The 18632-nt window shown below is 27.6% G+C and overlaps 7 protein-coding genes across 14 annotated transcripts; 4 read left to right on the forward strand and 3 right to left on the reverse strand.

Moving 5' to 3' along the window:
• Position 1: 1 nt before the first annotated feature.
• LOC132907222 (ubiquitin-conjugating enzyme E2 L3) lies at positions 2-2266 on the reverse strand. The gene is made up of 4 exons (XM_060960099.1): positions 2126-2266; positions 1700-1795; positions 1245-1431; positions 2-1175 (listed from the first exon to the last, which is right to left on the reverse strand). The coding sequence occupies exons 1-4, from the start codon at positions 2150-2152 to the stop codon at positions 1006-1008; spliced, it is 480 nt and encodes a 159-aa protein (XP_060816082.1). The 5' UTR covers positions 2153-2266; the 3' UTR covers positions 2-1005.
• Positions 2267-2340: 74 nt separating this feature from the next.
• Positions 2341-5682, forward strand: LOC132907186 (conserved oligomeric Golgi complex subunit 2). 3 transcript variants are annotated; one of them, XM_060960032.1, is made up of 11 exons: positions 2341-2446; positions 2822-2943; positions 3019-3246; positions 3327-3593; positions 3669-3970; positions 4040-4157; positions 4214-4603; positions 4680-4860; positions 4937-5216; positions 5290-5470; positions 5546-5682. In XM_060960032.1, exons 2-11 carry the CDS (start codon positions 2872-2874, stop codon positions 5627-5629), a joined length of 2103 nt encoding a protein of 700 aa, XP_060816015.1. In that variant the 5' UTR covers positions 2341-2446; positions 2822-2871; the 3' UTR covers positions 5630-5682. The 3 variants fall into 3 exon arrangements, with proteins under 3 accessions (XP_060816015.1, XP_060816014.1, XP_060816017.1); XM_060960031.1 differs by lacking the exon at positions 2341-2446 and adding an exon at positions 2448-2729; XM_060960034.1 differs by lacking the exons at positions 2341-2446; positions 4214-4603; positions 4680-4860 and adding an exon at positions 2448-2729 and having other exon boundaries at positions 4040-4161.
• A 136-nt stretch (positions 5683-5818) lies between these two features.
• Positions 5819-7917, reverse strand: LOC132907203 (putative transmembrane protein 183BP). Of its 3 annotated transcripts, none has more exons than XM_060960060.1 (8): positions 7622-7762; positions 7439-7519; positions 7203-7304; positions 7040-7108; positions 6817-6955; positions 6528-6720; positions 6282-6446; positions 5819-6192 (listed from the first exon to the last, which is right to left on the reverse strand). In XM_060960060.1, exons 1-8 carry the CDS (start codon positions 7689-7691, stop codon positions 5920-5922), a joined length of 1092 nt encoding a protein of 363 aa, XP_060816043.1. In that variant the 5' UTR covers positions 7692-7762; the 3' UTR covers positions 5819-5919. The 3 variants fall into 3 exon arrangements, with proteins under 3 accessions (XP_060816043.1, XP_060816042.1, XP_060816044.1); XM_060960059.1 differs by having other exon boundaries at positions 6528-6729; XM_060960061.1 differs by lacking the exons at positions 7439-7519; positions 7622-7762 and adding an exon at positions 7777-7917 and having other exon boundaries at positions 6528-6729.
• Positions 7594-10103, forward strand: LOC132907195 (tRNA pseudouridine synthase Pus10). 4 transcript variants are annotated; one of them, XM_060960047.1, is made up of 7 exons: positions 7627-7731; positions 8101-8248; positions 8308-8412; positions 8483-8790; positions 8860-9068; positions 9130-9255; positions 9337-10103. In XM_060960047.1, the coding sequence occupies exons 1-7, from the start codon at positions 7700-7702 to the stop codon at positions 9957-9959; spliced, it is 1551 nt and encodes a 516-aa protein (XP_060816030.1). In that variant the 5' UTR covers positions 7627-7699; the 3' UTR covers positions 9960-10103. The 4 variants fall into 4 exon arrangements, with proteins under 4 accessions (XP_060816033.1, XP_060816030.1, XP_060816032.1 ...); XM_060960049.1 differs by lacking the exon at positions 7627-7731 and adding an exon at positions 7831-7964; XM_060960048.1 differs by lacking the exon at positions 7627-7731 and adding an exon at positions 7914-8032.
• Positions 9875-11474, reverse strand: LOC132907211 (aurora kinase B). The gene is made up of 6 exons (XM_060960074.1): positions 11305-11474; positions 11030-11221; positions 10826-10960; positions 10586-10744; positions 10278-10509; positions 9875-10210 (listed from the first exon to the last, which is right to left on the reverse strand). Exons 1-6 carry the CDS (start codon positions 11415-11417, stop codon positions 10124-10126), a joined length of 918 nt encoding a protein of 305 aa, XP_060816057.1. The 5' UTR covers positions 11418-11474; the 3' UTR covers positions 9875-10123.
• A 496-nt stretch (positions 11475-11970) lies between these two features.
• LOC132907221 (calcineurin subunit B type 2) lies at positions 11971-14416 on the forward strand. The gene is made up of 5 exons (XM_060960097.1): positions 11971-12124; positions 12319-12358; positions 12746-12957; positions 13035-13244; positions 13314-14416. The coding sequence occupies exons 1-5, from the start codon at positions 12122-12124 to the stop codon at positions 13359-13361; spliced, it is 513 nt and encodes a 170-aa protein (XP_060816080.1). The 5' UTR covers positions 11971-12121; the 3' UTR covers positions 13362-14416.
• A 557-nt stretch (positions 14417-14973) lies between these two features.
• LOC132907189 (serine/threonine-protein phosphatase 4 regulatory subunit 2-like) lies at positions 14974-18409 on the forward strand. The gene has a single exon (XM_060960036.1). The coding sequence runs from the start codon at positions 15206-15208 to the stop codon at positions 17144-17146; it is 1941 nt and encodes a 646-aa protein (XP_060816019.1). The 5' UTR covers positions 14974-15205; the 3' UTR covers positions 17147-18409.
• Positions 18410-18632: the final 223 nt, after the last annotated feature.

Genomic DNA, 18632 nt, shown 5'->3' on the forward strand with positions numbered 1-18632 from the left:
ATTAATTCTGTCCAATCCCTTTTTATTCCATTTTCTAACATTTCTTGTCAAATAAACACATGTCACAATGATGTGATCCGTTGATACCGCACATGTTATGTGTAGTTGATCACGTCACGAATGCGTTAAATACAATAGTATCTCTTTATTATATACGCATGTAATCAGTGAGGTAAGATATATTTAAAATTGTTTAAATGCTAATATTGATATTTCAGAATTTACAGTTGAATTATTATACAGTGTCATATGCCACATAAAATAACGAAATAATGAAGATATTAATTTAATTTTTCACTGTTTAATAGAGTAATATTACTATAAAAGATAGATATACACGGAAAGTAATTCAATTGTAAATGGATGTGAAAGATTAAGTTACGAATTAATCTTTTGTATTAGAAGATAAAATTATATTCTCAAGATAACATTAAGAAAAGTACTCTCAATTAAACTTAAAATCGAAACACGATTACAGTACCAATATGATCAATTTAACAATTACAAATATTTTATGTACATTTGTAATAATTATTTAATGTTTGTAGATTTGATTGATCTGAATCAAAATTTATCCATAATTTGAAGAGTTAACATGTTTGTAATTTCTTAACATTGAAGGTAAATACATTACTCTATAATGTCATATTTGTCACAATGAAATATAATTGCCTTGCTTTCAACAGAAAAAAGAGCAGGTGATGTTTTTTATGCTTCTTAAAATCATATGGATCGCATATCCATATAACAACTTCAAAATACAAATTGTATACAATATTATACAGTTAGTTTATTATATTTTTACTTTGCTCTGAAAAATTTGTTTATCCACTTTATAAACATTACAATTTGCACATATTAATATCATTGTCAGTAGTTAACCAATACTGTACACATGTATCTTATTCAACTTGCTTTTCATGTAACAGAGAAGTCTATCGTGGTTTGAATTAAATTAGCTGACGAGTGGCAGGCATCATGGTGAGTAAAATTGGTCACTCGTGGTTATTCGTTAGATGATGACGATTCCCGCCTTTTTTCTGCATGCTTTTTTGTGAACTCTTCCGCATTTTTTAAAAACTTTTTTCTATCCTTTAAAAATTCTTCTGCAAGATCTGCCCTTAAAGGATGCTCTGGTTCAGGATCATTTACTAATGCTATCAAAGCTTGTACAACTGTAAATCAATTATGTATTACTTATTCTTTTATATTACAACAAGAAAACAATGCAAAGAAAATTTAACCTTGGTCTGTTTTTGTAGCTGGTTTCCAGTTTTCAGCACTTATAATTGGTAAGCACACTTGTCCTTTCTCATCCACATTTGGATGATATATTTTTGTTTTAAAGTTTATTTTTGGGGGCTTAAAAGGATACTCTGCGGGAAAGTTTATTTCAATGCGGAATGCTCCTTTATTATATGGTGGATTATCCTAAAACATTTTAAGAAGTAAGAATGACAAGCATTTCTAAAAGAAAAAATAACAAAAAAGATATATGTCAGATATAATTAGAACTTGTATCATTATGTTACCGATTAAATTTTGAAAACGACATATACAATCATTCCAATGTTTCCAAAATCAAATTGTAGTACAGCATTGCGTATATCTAACTATAGTTGTCTTTACAAATAGGATTAGGTTAGGTTAGATTAGATTAGATTAGATTTCTAAAATAGAATGGTACATCAAAACATACCGGTAGTATGAGACCTTGCCAAGTGAGTATATTCGATTCATCTACTTGAATATTTGTAAAATTTTTCATTGCCGAAGCTCTTAAATCACCAAGTTCCTAAAAGTGATACAATGGTTATCATCGAAATTATTACTAAAAACTACAATAATCAAAAAAACATTCTTAGAACGAATAATGAAAATTTTAATTCATATCATTAGAGAAAATTTTAAACACTTTAAGGATAAATATTAACAAATAATATTGAAAGTATCCAATATTCTATATCATCATGGGAAACTTCGACATCATTTAGAAGATGCTATGAAAATTAATCCTGTTAAACATGTACATGACGAGTGTGTTGAAATGTCGATACTGTATTTTGGAATGTTTTTCACATATTCAATGTACTATCGTTCCTCGTTGACAGAAACTTTGATTTACCTTTTGCAATCTTCTCGTAGCTGCCATTTTGAAAATAAATTTCACTAAAAGTAGTAAAACTTGTCAAGTTCCTTGGTGATGGCTTCACAGCTATTCTGTCTTCGAAAATACCCTAGTATTTTTTTATGAAAGTTTTTCGTAAACGAACATTGAACAAAACACTATAAATTCCCTTTCGTTGGATTTTGTTTTACGGCACTAATTTCTCATCAATACAAATGTAGATTATTTACTGTTAGTCACGAATATGAATTGCTCTCCGTCCTATTCGTTTAACTGTATTGTATTGTACGCGTGCGTGCGTTAGGGGTTTATACATATGTACATATACATGCGTCAAGTTGGGTAAAGAACCATTATGTTTCAATGTCATTAAAAAAAGCATACTTGATAAAGTTTTTCAATATGTTAGATACTCTAAGAACAATTTTTAAATTCATCTTGTAATTATCGATAATATATTCATGTACTATGTATATGTGTTATATTTTGAATTAATTCACATATAAAGGTTGTTGCAAAGAATTTTTGACTTCACAGTCTTATGCTGTCTGAAATATTTTTTTAATGACATCAACTGGTGTTAATTGTCAAATTTTATTAAGTAAATTAACTATGGATGGGCTCTGTGATAACATTGTATATTTTAATGAAAAGTTATGAATGTATATATTAATTTGTATGATTAAATAATAGGAAAAATTAATTCCTTATAGAAAAAGGTTAATGGTAAGAAATCTATTACTATGTCGAAGGAAAATATTAATTTACCAAAAGCTCCAAATGATCTATGTTTTTCTGAAGTTGATTTTATTCAAGTAAGTCAATATTAAAATGTGTTTTAACGTAGAAATTCAATTTATTATGATACCTTTTATATTAACAATTTCTAGGAAAATTTCAATGTTGATACCTTTCTCCAAGAACACAGAAAGAGCACAAAATTAGAAACAATGCGTGATGATCTTGGAATATACTTGAAATTGTTAAGGTCTGCTATGATTGATTTAATCAATCGAGATTATACAGATTTTGTAAATTTATCAAGTAATATGATTGGTTTGGATAAGGCTATAAGTGACTTACAAACACCTTTAGGACAATTAAGGGAAGAAGTAATGGTAAATTCAATGAGAAAATATATTTATAATACTAAAATACTAAATTTTAAGTGTTATTAGTAATATACTTTTTATGATAGCAAGTACAGCAGATCCTGGATGACGAAGTTACAGCAATTACTCATAATATGAACGAAAATAAGAAAACACGAGAATACAAGCGAAGTGTATTCAGCTTACAGCATATTTATAAGTCTTTGAATAAACTTTCAACTATATTGTCTTTAAACACATTCCTTGAAAGTCCTGTTAAAATAGATATTTTAGAACAAGCTGCTGCAGAATTTAATCAATTAGGATTTCATATGTCTAGGTGCAAACTGAACATTATCAATGAAAACCAAAAAGTATGCATATCTTTAAAAAATTGAACATAGATTTATTATTCTTATTAATGACAGAAATGTTATATTGTAATATAGGTAGCTGAAGAACTTGAACAGTCTTATATGACACACCTCAATGAATTTTTCTTGGCAAGTATACAAGAAAAAAATTCTTTTTTATTAATTCGTTGCTTAGGAATTTATGTTACACTTGATAAAATAAGTGATGCAGAAGATTTAGTAAGGAAAGAGATTGTTGGTCCATTGATTCATAACGTAATTAATATGGAAAACTTGAAAACTGATTTACTAGGTCTACAAAATATATACAATAGGTTACTGAACATTTTAAATGTAGAACTTAAACAATTATTAGACATTACATTATATCCAAATAGGTATGCATTTTATTAAAGCCAAATTATATATGTCATTGTACAGAAATATTTCTAAATCTTTTTTTACAGACTTTCTGTGAAAGGTTTTAATTTTTTGGTGAACAGTTTTTGGATTGATGTAGAAGAAAAAATTGAGCAATATATAAAATATATCTTTGCTCCTGGAGATCCAATATTATTTCATTCAGTAAGTAAGTAAAGTTATACTATAGTAATATAGTATGTAACATTTCATAATTTCAGAGATATGTAGCAACCCTGGAGTTTTTAGAAAAATTGGAAACTGAGTGTATTACACCCGAATCTTTAATTGCATTACAAAAGAATTCGCAATATAAAAACTTTCTGAAAAAGTGGAATTTACCAGTATATTTTCAAATTAAATTTCAAGAAATAGCTAGTGCAATTGAGACAGTTTTAACTGAATCAATATCACCAGCATCTGTAAAAGGAACATTGGAATTCCTTACACAAGATGATTTTTCTCTTTATGCAACTTGTATTATATGGGAAAATCTACAAACCATTTGGGATAATAATGTATATCTGCATCAACTGTTTCATAAATTTTGGAAATTCAGTCTTCAGATATGTGCCAGATATCGAATATGGATTCAAATAGTGCTTAAAGAAGTATATTTAATTTAAAAAAATAATATAATATATGATACTTAAACAATTAAAAATTCTAATTTTTTTTTATGTAAAGGTATGGCCGATAGAAAATGAAATAAGCAACTTAAACAAGGTAGAACATTCCACAAAACTTAACTTCCTAATTTGTTTGTATAAAGATGTAGAAAAATTTGCAAATATACTTCCATTTATTTTGGAAATAGCTCGATCGAAATTTAAACAGGAAAGTCCAAGGATATTGACACTACTAAAAGGTTACAACAAGAAAAATATTAATATTATATTCTTATTCAAATTTTCTATATCATTACTTATATGTTTTTTTCGCAGATTCTCTCGATGAAACGATAAAGAATTTAAAAACAATTTGGCCACAAATTACAAAAGAAATAGTGGATGAATTATTGAAACAATGTGTAATACATTTGAAACAAGTCAGTGATATTCCGAGATTATTTAGACGAACAAAAAGGGATGTACCAACGAAACCATGCTCTTATGTAAAAAATATTCTTGTGTTCCTCCTCAATTTTCATGCAGATTACAAAAAGATAATACCAGATAATGTTAATTATTGGTTGGAATTGGCTCTTTCTGAGTTAACTGAACAGTAAGGAAAAAAGAAATAGTTATTATTGAAAATTATAACATTTGTAAAATTTTGTTATATTGAATTGTTGCAGTTATCTAGCTTCTGTAACAGACGTATTAACTTCAGTGCAAAAAACTGAAGAGAGTTTAAGAAGATTGAAAAAAATACGCGACAAATCCACGGGGTCCCTTACTTCCGAAGTTCAAGGAATCAGCGATGATGAAAAAATACGAATTCAGTTACAAGTTGATGTACAAGCTTATGCTAATATGGTAAAATCTATTGTCAAATAATTTATTTTTCACCATGTAAAAATTGTTTCATTATACATATAAATTATATTTCAGATTACAGAAATGCAGATTTCAATTTCAAATGTGCTTTATATGAAAGAATTGCTACACGCTGTTGAAACCGCAATCAAAAGATAATATTGCTTTTTTCTCTATTTCCTTAATTTTTAAATAAACTAATTTAAACTCTCTTATTTTATGTCATTTATTAGTTGTAATAACACAGTATTTGTATATGTAGATTTGTCTGTATATCATTTAACATTTCTCTTATCCTTTTTTTCCATTTTTTGACTCGTGAAATTTTGAAGAACAAGTGTCCAAATCTTTAAATTTAACAGACATTTAATGTATTATTTACATAGAAGTATTTATATTACAGTCGTACTTATGATCTAGCTGCTCGATTATGAAATATGGAATTTTCCTTATAATAAGCTCTGATCCCAAGAATCACTTTGTGGTAATTCAATAGTAGTTATTGAATCTTGGTGGGGATAAGTCGGATGCCACCAATCTAGAATTTGATAGCTAACAACATCATTTAAAATAACTTGATTTGTTAATGTATTAGGGACATCTGATGTTCCAAATCCGAGTTGTAATCGATGATCTTTAAAACCGGGCATCAAAGTCATCGATACTGATTGCAAAATCAAGCCAATTACTGGTGGCAACATACTATATTTTAAACAAGTTACCTATAAATTGTACAATATTGCATAAATTGCTATTTACCGTAACAATGCATTATGCATTAGAGATAATTGTCTCATAGTAAAATGAATACCCTGAGTATCTTGCAGCCCTCTTCCAAATTCACAGCTACATCTTCTAACATTTCAAGAAAATCTGTCTTTTTACCATTGATCTTCGTTTTCAGTTTTAATGAATTATCGTTAGCTTTTGGCAACTCTTTTAATTTGAAATAGAAATACCATCGCTTTTTCCCTTCCTAAAAAAAATATCAATAAGTAATTTATGATTAATTAATTTTACTAAATGATTCAATAGTAATATTACGTATATTGCATACCTTATGCCACATAAGACAGCACTGTCTTTTAACAAGTGAATGTGGCTGATCTTGTCTTAAATAGGACACATTATCAATTTCTTTCTTCAAGGAAAAATAAGTGTAATGTAATGTTCTGATAACACAAGCACGGAGTCCGTGTGTACGAACCATACATTGTGGTTGTAGACGCTCTGGTAAACCAGGAACAAACCTATAGTAACTATATTATGCTTTACTTAATATCCTTAATATCCTATGTATTATCATAATTCTAGATTATTATGTTCTTACATAAAGGAAAACTTACGTCTTGTACAAATGAAACCAAAATTTTCCTGTTGTTACCACATGATAAGAACTTCTACATATTTGAGCAAATTTTCCCACAGCCTCTGGACTAATATATTCAGATATAATAAACCATATATCCAATGGATAATCTACACCTAAATAATATAAAAATATAATTTGTCCTTTATTTCAGGAATTCTTCTTGAATTTTACCGTTTCATAGTTTCTGTTTATTTTACCTTCTTCTTCTTCTGTGGTGCTCTCAAAGGAATTTGTCTTTTTGTTTCTTCTTTGATTTGTTAATGCACCTATAAAATAAGATTAATTTAAGTTTAATTGTTAGCTAAAAATGGAACATGGAAAAATGGAACTTCATAACTGATTATTTCTAAAAGTATCTACCTTTAATATTTTTTTTTGACTTATTCAAATCACCCAGATTACCTTGATGACTTTCATTCATTTTGCTCCAGAAAGTTTTTTTCTCTGTTGTTGCTTCCTTCACTGTACAGATAGAATTGGATGAAAAGATTTGTTATAGACTATTCATTCAACGATACAAATAAATAAGTGGAATTTCTTATACTAGACAGAAATGGCATAACACAAAGTTGATTGAAATGTATTAACAAGGTAACCTTCAGAGGAGACATTTATCACTGCCTTTTTAAATCTTGTGTGTGTCCGTGATGAATTTGCAAAGTCATCAATGGTTATATCTGTCATGAAAAAATAAAGCATTATTTCGTCGATATACACATACTTTTAATAATGTGTTAATTGAGGAATTTTTTAAAATAATTAGTAAAACAATAATTAACCTCCAATTAAATTGTCGTTGCCATTTTCCGCATTTACTTTTTTATTAGATTTTTTCCTTAAAATAGGCATGATGTTAAATGCTACGTTACTATATCTACAAATTAATCAGGTACCTGTTGCAACAGAATATAACTTAAAACTTATAACTATTTACACTAGTAATAGATGACATTGTAACCGTCCATCATATTTTTTAGCAAAGTCAATAAGAAAGATGTGTTCAATCCGTACGAAGCATCGTGTTATTTTTGCATTTAATAATTTTACGTTATAGATACTTCAGTTTTTTCACTTCAATAGACTAATTGCCAATAATTGAAGATAAGATAATACGATTTAAATGTAATCTGTATATAAACTTTTATTTAAATATTTAGAAATGTGTGTGATTATATTCTCAGCAGGTTAACGTAAACACGATGATTGAAAACTTTTATTTTAATTGATATTCTCTTAACGTTGAAATACTATGTTACAGAATTTTTTTTAAAATGAACGCTACGGAAAGTGAAAAACGTATTTTTAATTTTTTGCAACTGCAAAATTGTTGCTTAAGATGTTGTTTTCGTTTTGTTGGGTGGCGTACGCTAGATTGTTACGAAGATCCTATTAAATATGCAAAAGATGTATGTTTTAAATACTATAATTTTTAAATTTTTGATTCAATATTTAAATTCTTTTATAGGTTGGGTATATTAAAGCAGAAGATATCTCTTTTAACGATGAGATACCGTGCATAACCTGTTTAGGAATTCTACAAAATAAGACACAAGAACAAGTTATTGGAAAAGTATGTTGAAGCATCTGTTTTAAAATGTATATAGACATTTGATATAAATTTCAAATAATTTTACAAACAGATTCAAGTTGAAGTAGACAAACAAAATTATGATAGTGGAACATTTATATGTGCATTAACAATACCAGTGTGCATCAGTGTCAGAGAACGTTTTTTGCATATACAATGCGCCAACCAACTTAATCTTTCAGAAGATGCATTGCTAGATTTTAAAGTTAAACTGCAAAGTGTTAAAGATGTTTGGAAATGGATAATGACTCCGAAATTAGAATTGGCTATTAAAAAACAAGTAGATTCAATGACACCTTCTCCATTTCTGATTGAAATTATTCTAACATACAAATTTAATGAGAAAGAATGTGAAACATTGTAAGTTTAGAATTATTTTATTTCTAGAAATATGTTATTTCCATTACAATAAAATATTTTTTGTCTTAGATTATTGTGTAAAGGGACAAATAACACAGGGAATAAACGGAAAAGAAAATATAACGAGAATAGATTTAGCAGGAAAAGTATAGAGACTCTAATGACCAAAATAATAGACAAAGAATTTTTTCAATACTTTAAAGCTGTGTCATTTGATACATCTGATAGCATTAATGTAGAAAATATCATATGTTCACATTCAAGTATTTTTATAGGAGGTAATATTCCTTATTAAAAGTATAATTATAATATAAATTATTAAATGAATTATAACTTCAGGGCGGTATAATAAATTATCAAGAGAACTCAGTCAAACTCCATGGTTCATAAATGGAGAAAAAAAGATGCAAACATCTGTTCAAGACATATTGTGTAATCCTATTGCTGAAGTAACAAAAGCTCAAAGTAAGTTGGGTGTTCTAAAACTTTTAATATTATAATTAACAATATTTCAGTCAAAATTGAATACCTGCTTTTCATATATAGCTATTAAATTTTTGTCATCTGGAAGAGAAGATGTGGATGTTAGAAACATATATTCTGGAAGGCCATTCGCTGTTGAATTAATTAATCCTCGAATGACCAAAATAACAGAAGAGTTACTATCAAATTTAGTCAATAAAATTAACCAATCCTCAAAGCAAGTACAAATCACGTCAAACTTAAAAGTTTTATCCAAATATGATTTGAAAAAATTAAAAGAAGGCGAAAATGTTAAAACAAAGTTTTACCGAGCACTTTGTGTTTGTCGTAATGCATCTAAGAACGTGTTATCTCTTAAAAAATTAAATGATTTGAAACGTGTGAAAATAATACAAAAGACACCAGTGAGAGTATTGCATAGACGACCTTTAAGTCCCAGAGAACGGTTAATATATGAAATGAGAGCTCGCTGGGTTGAGCCTCAGGAATTAAAAAAGTTGGATATTACTACTGAGGATGCTAATATGTTTTTTGTATTAGATATCAAAACACAAGCTGGAACATATGTAAAAGAATTTGTGCATGGAGATTTTGGTCGAACTAAACCAAGTTTATGCGACATTCTTAATGTCGAAATCGATATAGTCGCATTAGATGTAACAGGGATTAATTTAAATTGGCCATAAAAATTATGTTATTATTGAAATAATTTTATATACCAATTTAAAAAATATATTTCAAATAATTTTTGTTATTCCCTTAAAACTAATGTAAGTCTTTATATTTCATTAATAATAATTGTCTTGTAATAAAAAATATATTTCAAATAATTTTTGTTATTCCTTTAAAACTAATGTATGTCTTTATATTTCATTATCCAAAAATGTCTTTTTACAGCAGCCATAGAGATTCTTTCCGAGCTTCTCCGTTTAATTAACTGTAATTAATATAAAAATGATGATTTGTTTAAATAAAAAATTACAGCAAACATATGCAAGAATTACCCTTGATATCAAATCTTTAGCTCCTGGTGTAATTTGTTCTGGCCACTGTATGTTTATTGTTTTTATTTTCACGTAAGTTTCTTGCTGTGAATCACTAAGAAAAGGTGGTTTACCCACAAGAAATTCATAACAGAGAATACCTAAACACCAATGATCGACATATATATCATATGTTTGTCCTGTTACCATTTCTGGAGGTAAGTAATCTAATGTTCCACACAATGTATTCCTCCTGCAGTTATTGTTATTGATAGTAAACGTTGCTTTACTACTATGTAATTATTAATTATAATTATAAATATACTTACTTAGATGATGGTGCATGGACAGACCATCCAAAGTCTGCCAATTTTACATTACCTTCATATGTAAGTAATAAATTTTCAGGTTTTATATCTCTATGAATTACATTATTTCTATGACAGTATTCTAAAGCATCCGCTACTTGATAAGTATACTTGGCAGATCTGAAGAATAATAATGACAATTAAAAGTAAATATATGTATTAATTAATTATAAATTATAAATTAATTAAAAAAATACATACAAGTGTTCATTAAATCTTTCATTTGGTTGTCTCTTTAATTCCTTATATAATTCTCCTCGAGCAGCAAACTCTAATACAAGATAGATGCGCTTATGATCATGAAAATACGTTAACATTTGCAGAATATGAGGATGCCTAAAAAATATTCTTACAATATATTTTTATTTATGAACAAAAAATTAAAGCACAAGATAATAACCTTACCTTAAGTGTGTTTGAATTTCAATTTCACGCATCACTTGTTTTTCTACACGTCCTTTCATTAATTCCACTTTGTATAAAGTTTTCAATGCTACCATATAATGTGTAGTTTTCTCTCTAGCCAAGTAAACCCGGCCAAATTTACCTCTGCCTAAAGGTGCACCGATTTCAAAATCATCTAAATTCCATTGATTCCTATGAAACAATATTTTATATTCATAATGAAATTAAAATTGCTTAACATCTTTTATAATGATTAAAACAAAATTTCTCTTCACCTAGATCCTCTAGTTTCAATATGGTTTTCCATTTTACATAAAGTATCTAAAACAATTTCCTTATACTCAGATGGAACATTGGATGGACATTGAAATGCTTCCATGTGAGCCATAATGTTACAAATTATAGACTTCTAAAAAATTTTGAGATATTTTTGAGGAAAAAGGTTTTATTATACATCTATTATGTTGTATAAATTTATATATTGAAGTAATTTCACATTACCTTTGGGACACAATAGTTATTTATGTAATATATAATATTTGAATTGAATTCTTTAATAAAATAATACTTCTTAGTAAAATAACCAACATATATTCATAAGAAATTTTTTAATATCTCATACACTTTTCAACTGACATTTTTGATTTAAAAAGAACTGATAGATTAAAGTGACACCTACAGTGCGAAAATCGCAAAACATTTGATTGCAATACGTAATATTCCCCAAATTAATTTCAATAGAAAAATTTATAATGAAGAAATTACTTTTAAAATATATTATAAATAAGTAATTTAACTTGAAATAAAAAAATTATAATTTTCAAAAAATATCTATAGCTTATCCAACGAGACGAGGCAGTAAACATGAACAAAATTTTGTTGCCATGGTTGCAAAGTGCCTCATCTCGTTGGACAGACTATAGAATTTGTATACTCATGCTTGTATAGGCTATATACGTATTTCGTTAAAGTTTCTCTTCTATACCTATCTCATGCTTTCTACTGGTCATCTATCATAAAATAGTTTTTGCTGATCGATTTTGACATTTTGTGGTAAATTTTTGACAGAAATCGACCGGCTCGAGTATCACAATGGTAATTAAGCATGTTAAATGTTAGAGCTTATTTATATTCGTGTAAATAGTTAAGCAGTATATTATACTACGCGTAATTGATTTTATAATTGTTTTCGTCAAGGAAAATATTATGTGATTATTATCTTTAAAATCCTATAAATAAACTTCTTTTTAACATACTGTGTGTATTTACTTCACATATTTTCTTTTTAGGGTAATGAAAGCTCGCTGCCTATGGAACTATGCTCTAATTGTAAGTCAGTATGAAACATTATTTTTGATATCTTGAAATAACCCATCGTTGTTCCAAGTATATTTGTTCAAAATAAATACTTTATATACTTTTCCAATAGCTGATATTATATTATGAAATTAATTCGAATAATATTTGATAAAAATTTTATATGAGATCATGTTAAAAATAATTTCTTTTTATTTAAATCATTTTTCATTTACATATTGCTTCTGATTTATTTTTATCTCAAACTGCTTCAACTATACATAGCACTTGTGAAGTATTAACCACCATATTTGTTGGTATACACATACATACATATGCATACATCTAATACTATTAATAAAAAACATTAGTTTTATGGTCCTTTTATTACCTTTTAATATAAAAATATTCTTTTTTTAGTTGATGCTGATGAAATTAGAAGATTAGGAAAACGATTTCGGAAGTTAGATTTAGATAACAGTGGTGCTTTAAGTATTGATGAGTTTATGTCATTGCCAGAATTACAACAGAATCCTTTAGTGCAACGTGTTATAGATATATTTGATGCAGATGGCAATGGAGAAGTAGATTTTAAGGAATTTATTCATGGTGTTTCTCAATTCAGTGTTAAGGTATATATAAATTTTATTACAAGATAACAATAAATATAAATAGTGCATTCAAAAATACTTTTATTCCCTTTTAACAGGGAGATAAAGAAAGCAAATTAAGATTTGCATTTAGAATTTATGATATGGATAACGATGGTTTTATAAGCAATGGGGAATTATTCCAAGTATTGAAAATGATGGTAGGCAATAACTTAAAGGATACTCAACTTCAACAAATTGTTGATAAAACAATATTATTTGCTGACAAAGATGAAGATGGCAAAATTAGTTTTGAAGAATTTTGTTCTGTAAGTAAAAGCTTTTAGATGGTTCTAGATACGCTAATTATATAAAATATTTGTTATATGTGATTTCAGGTTGTTGGTAATACAGATATTCATAAGAAGATGGTGGTTGATGTTTAAATTATCGAAAGTTTATGGAAAGAAAAATATTAGAGAACAAGTTAATGGTAATATCAATTTGACTTAATAAATTCATTATTAACACTAGATTGATTGAATAGTTGTAAGTAACAAAATTGTGTAGGGTGAAATTATGATCGTTATTAAGTCTTTAATCTATACAAAGTCTTTAATATATATATATATATATACATAAGTTTGTCATCTGTGAAAATGCTTTCCATAATGCAATGTACATTACAATTTAATTGACCACCGACCTTCTAAGATTGTGCACATTCACTAAACATATGTATTGTATAGATTTTAATATTATAAGATGTCTTATACGCAACATATATATATATTTTTAGTTGAAATATTACGTTTTTTTAGTTGAAAATATTATGCAAATAGCTCTATTATCATTTTATAATTTATAATATGATTTAATTAGTGTACAAAAAGCTATAAAGTTGTTTCAGAAAACTTTTGAAGATACAATTATAATAATATGTAAATTATTTAAGAAGTATTGTTTTATATATTGAAATCTAATTCAGATATATGTTTTCATTCTTATCTTACAATATACTTTAATAATGTGGAATATGTCTAGTAAAAAATTGCATTTTCCATAAATTTTATTTTCCTAATTTTTCTATTAAATACTATCATAGTTAAGTGAGTAGGAATATTTTATTTGTTTCATAATACAAGACCCATTGAATTAGGTTCTGTAAGTAGTTAATTTGTAAAAAAGATTCTGTTTATTTTTAAAATAAGTTTATATTGTATATATTATGTTCAATTATTAATTAATCCATCAATTGTGTATTTGAAAGAAGTATTATATATTATTTCATCAATTATTACTAACATCTGAAAAGTCCCATGTGTTGATAAAATCAATTTTACAGAGAACTTTAGTTTTGAACTAGATTAACATAACAGCGGGATTCTTGAATCTTTCAAATACGCAAATTTTTAAAAATAACCTTATTTGTTTATTATATGACTATTAAGAGTAATGTATTACAAAACAGAAATTAAATAATATATATTGTTTTATTCTATGATTATGGTATTTTGTACATTTACATATTATAAAATCTTAATGTTCAAAATCTTAAGATAATGTTGAAATAAATCCATGATATATATATAATATTTAGCGATTTGAAACCTATATATATATTTTCCAATATTTTTATTTCATAAATTAATATAAAATTTATTTGTTCGATTATTATCACTAAATATAATAATTTAGAAAAATAATTGTAAATCCTTAGGTTATTAACATACTATTAACTCTATGTATTACTAATACCACTACTTGAATATGAAATTTAAATGTCTCATTTATCTTTTATATTACTTATATTATTTATAATTATTATCATTTTGTTTTTATCCAATTGTCAGATATTATTTTTAAACATATATATGAAATATTTATAGTAATAAAAGAGGTATACATATATGTGTATATTTTATCCTTTATTAATGTAAATTTTATGTGAAATATACTTTATATGACAATATCGTGTCATTCCAAACATATAAAGAAATCGAAATAGATTCCGCAAATCCGATATTAAATATATAAAAATCTTAAAAAAAAATAATATGATAAATGAAAACTAACCAAACGCTGTCAACGTTGACATGTTTTTAAGGTATTGGTAGCACTGCTTCGTCCCTTGCCCTTCATTGTTGCTATTTAGTACCCGGTGTGTTTGCGTTTTTCATTGCTTCTTGCGTAAAGTTTTACCATAGATTTTTACCAATTCGACGAGAGCTGTCGACAGAAATAATTTAGCGACCAAAAGAAGGCGGAGAGGCTAGCGCAGGAGGTGAAGATGGATAATTTAGAGGAGGTATTGCAAGCACTTGACGAATTTCAGAAAGTGCGTCCAAGTGAGATACCTCGAGAGCTCGAGGATTATTTGTGTTGGGTTGCGAAAACCGGTGATCCTGTTTATCAGTGGTCACTGATCAAAACATTGTTCAGGGAGAAACTGACACGCGTGATGACTGAATTTTACGAAAGTTGTCCGACACTTGACCTAGCACCATGTCCGAATGTCGAACATTTCAATTATGACACAATGAAAAGCAATCTCCTCGAACGTTTGGAATCATTTGCAAACGCTCCATTTACTATTCAACGAATTTGTGAGCTATTAACAGTACCTCGTAAGGAGTACAACAGGGTTGACAAGTTCATGAGAGCCATTGAGAAGAATATTTTGGTTGTTTCCACTAGAGAACCTGGACCACTATCTAGAAGGAACGAGAATGGTGATGGCATGGTTAATGGATCTGTAGATGAAGATGTATCTGTGACACAGCCTCCTCAAGATGTAGAGATGGAATATTGGGAAAAAGATTGTCCTTCCACAGTTACAATTAGTGTGCACACTGTTGAAAATGAAACACCTTTGTTACATACTGTTGTACCAACCAATGACATAATAAAACACGTATTTGGTTTCCAAAAACCTTCCCATGAGAAAGTAGAATCAACATCTTCTAAGTCCGACATTGTGGTATCTAATTCCATACCAACTACTTCAGAATTTTCTGGTGTGTCCAATTTGAATTCTCAAACACAAACACAGGATTCACAAATTGGACCTGCGATGCAAAACTTGTCAACCATTGTTCCTGAAACTTCTGGAATTATTAGTGATGTTTCAGAAGCAATTATGAATGAGGATACCAGTTCTCAGCCTAGCTTAGAGTTAGAAAATGAAGGAGGAGATTCTGTAGACTCCTCAAGGAAATTGCAAACTACTTTTCAGACTAAAGATTTCAGTTCAAATGAGAATAAATCATCGAAGTTTTATGTAGATAATTCTAAAGTGAATGAAAAGGCAGAAATGGAGACAATGTCGATACATGTACAAGAAGGATCAAGTAAAAGTAATGATATATTGGTTAAGTCAGATATTGAAATCAAAACAGTATTGGATAACAAAGAATCGGTTAATCCAGTTGTTGAAAATCTTTTAAATACTAATGAAAATTTGGAAAGCACGATAAAGTTAGGTACAGAAGTAGGAAACATTCAATCAATTATCAATACATCTGGTTCAAACAAGGAATCATTAACTTCCAAAAATAGCAATATGGGAAGTACATCTACAACAAATAATTCAGAACAATCTACAAATAATTTAATTTTATCTACTGATAATGTAAATACAGAAGAAACTATAAATACATCAGAAGATATGTCTGTAGATGTAGAGAATCTAAAGGAACAAAGTAAAGAAGCAGAATTAATAAAAGATTCAAAACCTTTAGTGGAAGAACCATGTTCTAAAGCTAACGCAATAAAAAATTTTAATTGTAACCAGGAAAAAGATAATTTAACTATCACAGAAACTGTAGAAGATGAGAACAAGATGAGAGTGATGAAGTCCATAGTACCTGATCCAATTCCTATTGTCGAAGAACCAAGAGACTCAGAATGTATTAATGTAAAGGAAGATATCTCACCAATTGTTGAAATAACAGAAGAATCAGAAAAACAAAAACCTACGATAACATGTCAATCAGAACACAAAGAAAAAATGTCTATTGAAGATAGTAATGTAGCGCAATTACAAGGTAATAATATAACTTCTATCAGAAATAAAATAGAGGATAGTGACACAGTAATAGAAAATGTCATGAGTAAAAAAGGACAAGAAGCAGTGGAACTAATGGAAGTAGATGAAGAAGAAACATTATCTGTATTTCAACAGGATGATGAACCCATGGAGCAAGAAGCAGTACAATCATCTAGAAGTTAATAACGTGTAAGAAGAAGGTTCTATTCACTTATTTTTAATATTTGATTTTTATTATAACAGGAAACATAAAGAAGAACAAATACTGAAAAAAGGATTGTTTACATTAGAAAATTTTTTATTGTAGTTCAAACATGATTTATATATGACTTCCCTTAAGTGATTTGATACGTAAGTCGTATAAAGAGATATTGTAAGATTTACAAGAAATTCTCTAATCATATGTTCTTTACTATTTCATTAACTTTATAATTACCATTAAATCAGGTAAATTTTGGAATTGTACAGAGATGTGTTCATATGAATTTCTAAGCTCCTGTAGAAAGCAAAACACTACCTATTTCCAGAACATTATAACATTAATGACCAGTTTTGACCATGGTTTGGATTTTATCTCAAATTAATTTATAAACAAGCTTAACAGTAAATTTATGCAGATAAAGTTTCTACTTAGAATGTGGCTGTGTTTGTAACTGAAGTATATGAAATTTTTACATGGCTTGTAACAAATATAACATGTGATATAAACAAAGAAACATTTTAAACATACATTTTGGTGCTTTGCAATATATTTTACTGGCGAATAGGGAGTATAAATCCAATCATTGTGGACTAAATCAATTACTGATCTTACGTAAAAAGATGTCTCAAAATTTTATTAATTGAGAAATAATTCTCAACATAAAAGATGCACTGGGTCTTTGAAATTAATACTTATTAGACATATTTCTATAAAGATGACTGATCAATTGTATTAAGCATAGATGAGATCAAACCATAGATTCCATTTAACGATTCAAGTTGAAATTGATAAAAAAAGATGCCTTTATTATACACATCTCCTATATAGAAAAGAGTAAAACATAGTAAGAATAAAAAGTTTGTCTTTTCTAGTTGGAGAAATGAATGATACTGCTCTCTTTATGTCTTGCTGTGTTTTCCTAGAAATGTAATAGTTGAATAATTGTCAAATAATACGAATATGGCAATATTCTCTTTTCTGTTAAAATGGAGATTATATTAAACTGGCTTGTGTAATTTAATAATCAGCCTAGTTTAATTACAACAACAATTTGCTTCTGGTCATATGTTTTTATTGAATATTTTTATGCAGACACATGTCTAGAGATAGTTCATCTTAAAAATAATTATAATAACAATATATTAATTTAAATACAACATAGATCAATGATATAAGACATTGATATAACTTAAAATAGCAGTGTACATTATTTTATAGAAAATATATTAAAAATTATTACCAAATAGTAATTATTTACAATACCTGCCTTACTCCTCAGATAAAAAAATATATATATATAATTTTGTGATTTTGATATTAAATCACAACTTGATGTAGTAATTGTTTGTGTTTTATAAATTATTTAAGCACACCATATGAACATGTATAAGATCTCATTTCTAAAATGTTTAATTTATCTTTGGTGAGATCTTTTCTCACTCTTTGTGAAAATGATTTATATGTACA

Source organism: Bombus pascuorum, chromosome 5 (assembly GCF_905332965.1).
Source record: "Bombus pascuorum chromosome 5, iyBomPasc1.1, whole genome shotgun sequence".
NCBI classification, from domain to species: Eukaryota; Metazoa; Arthropoda; class Insecta; order Hymenoptera; family Apidae; genus Bombus; species Bombus pascuorum.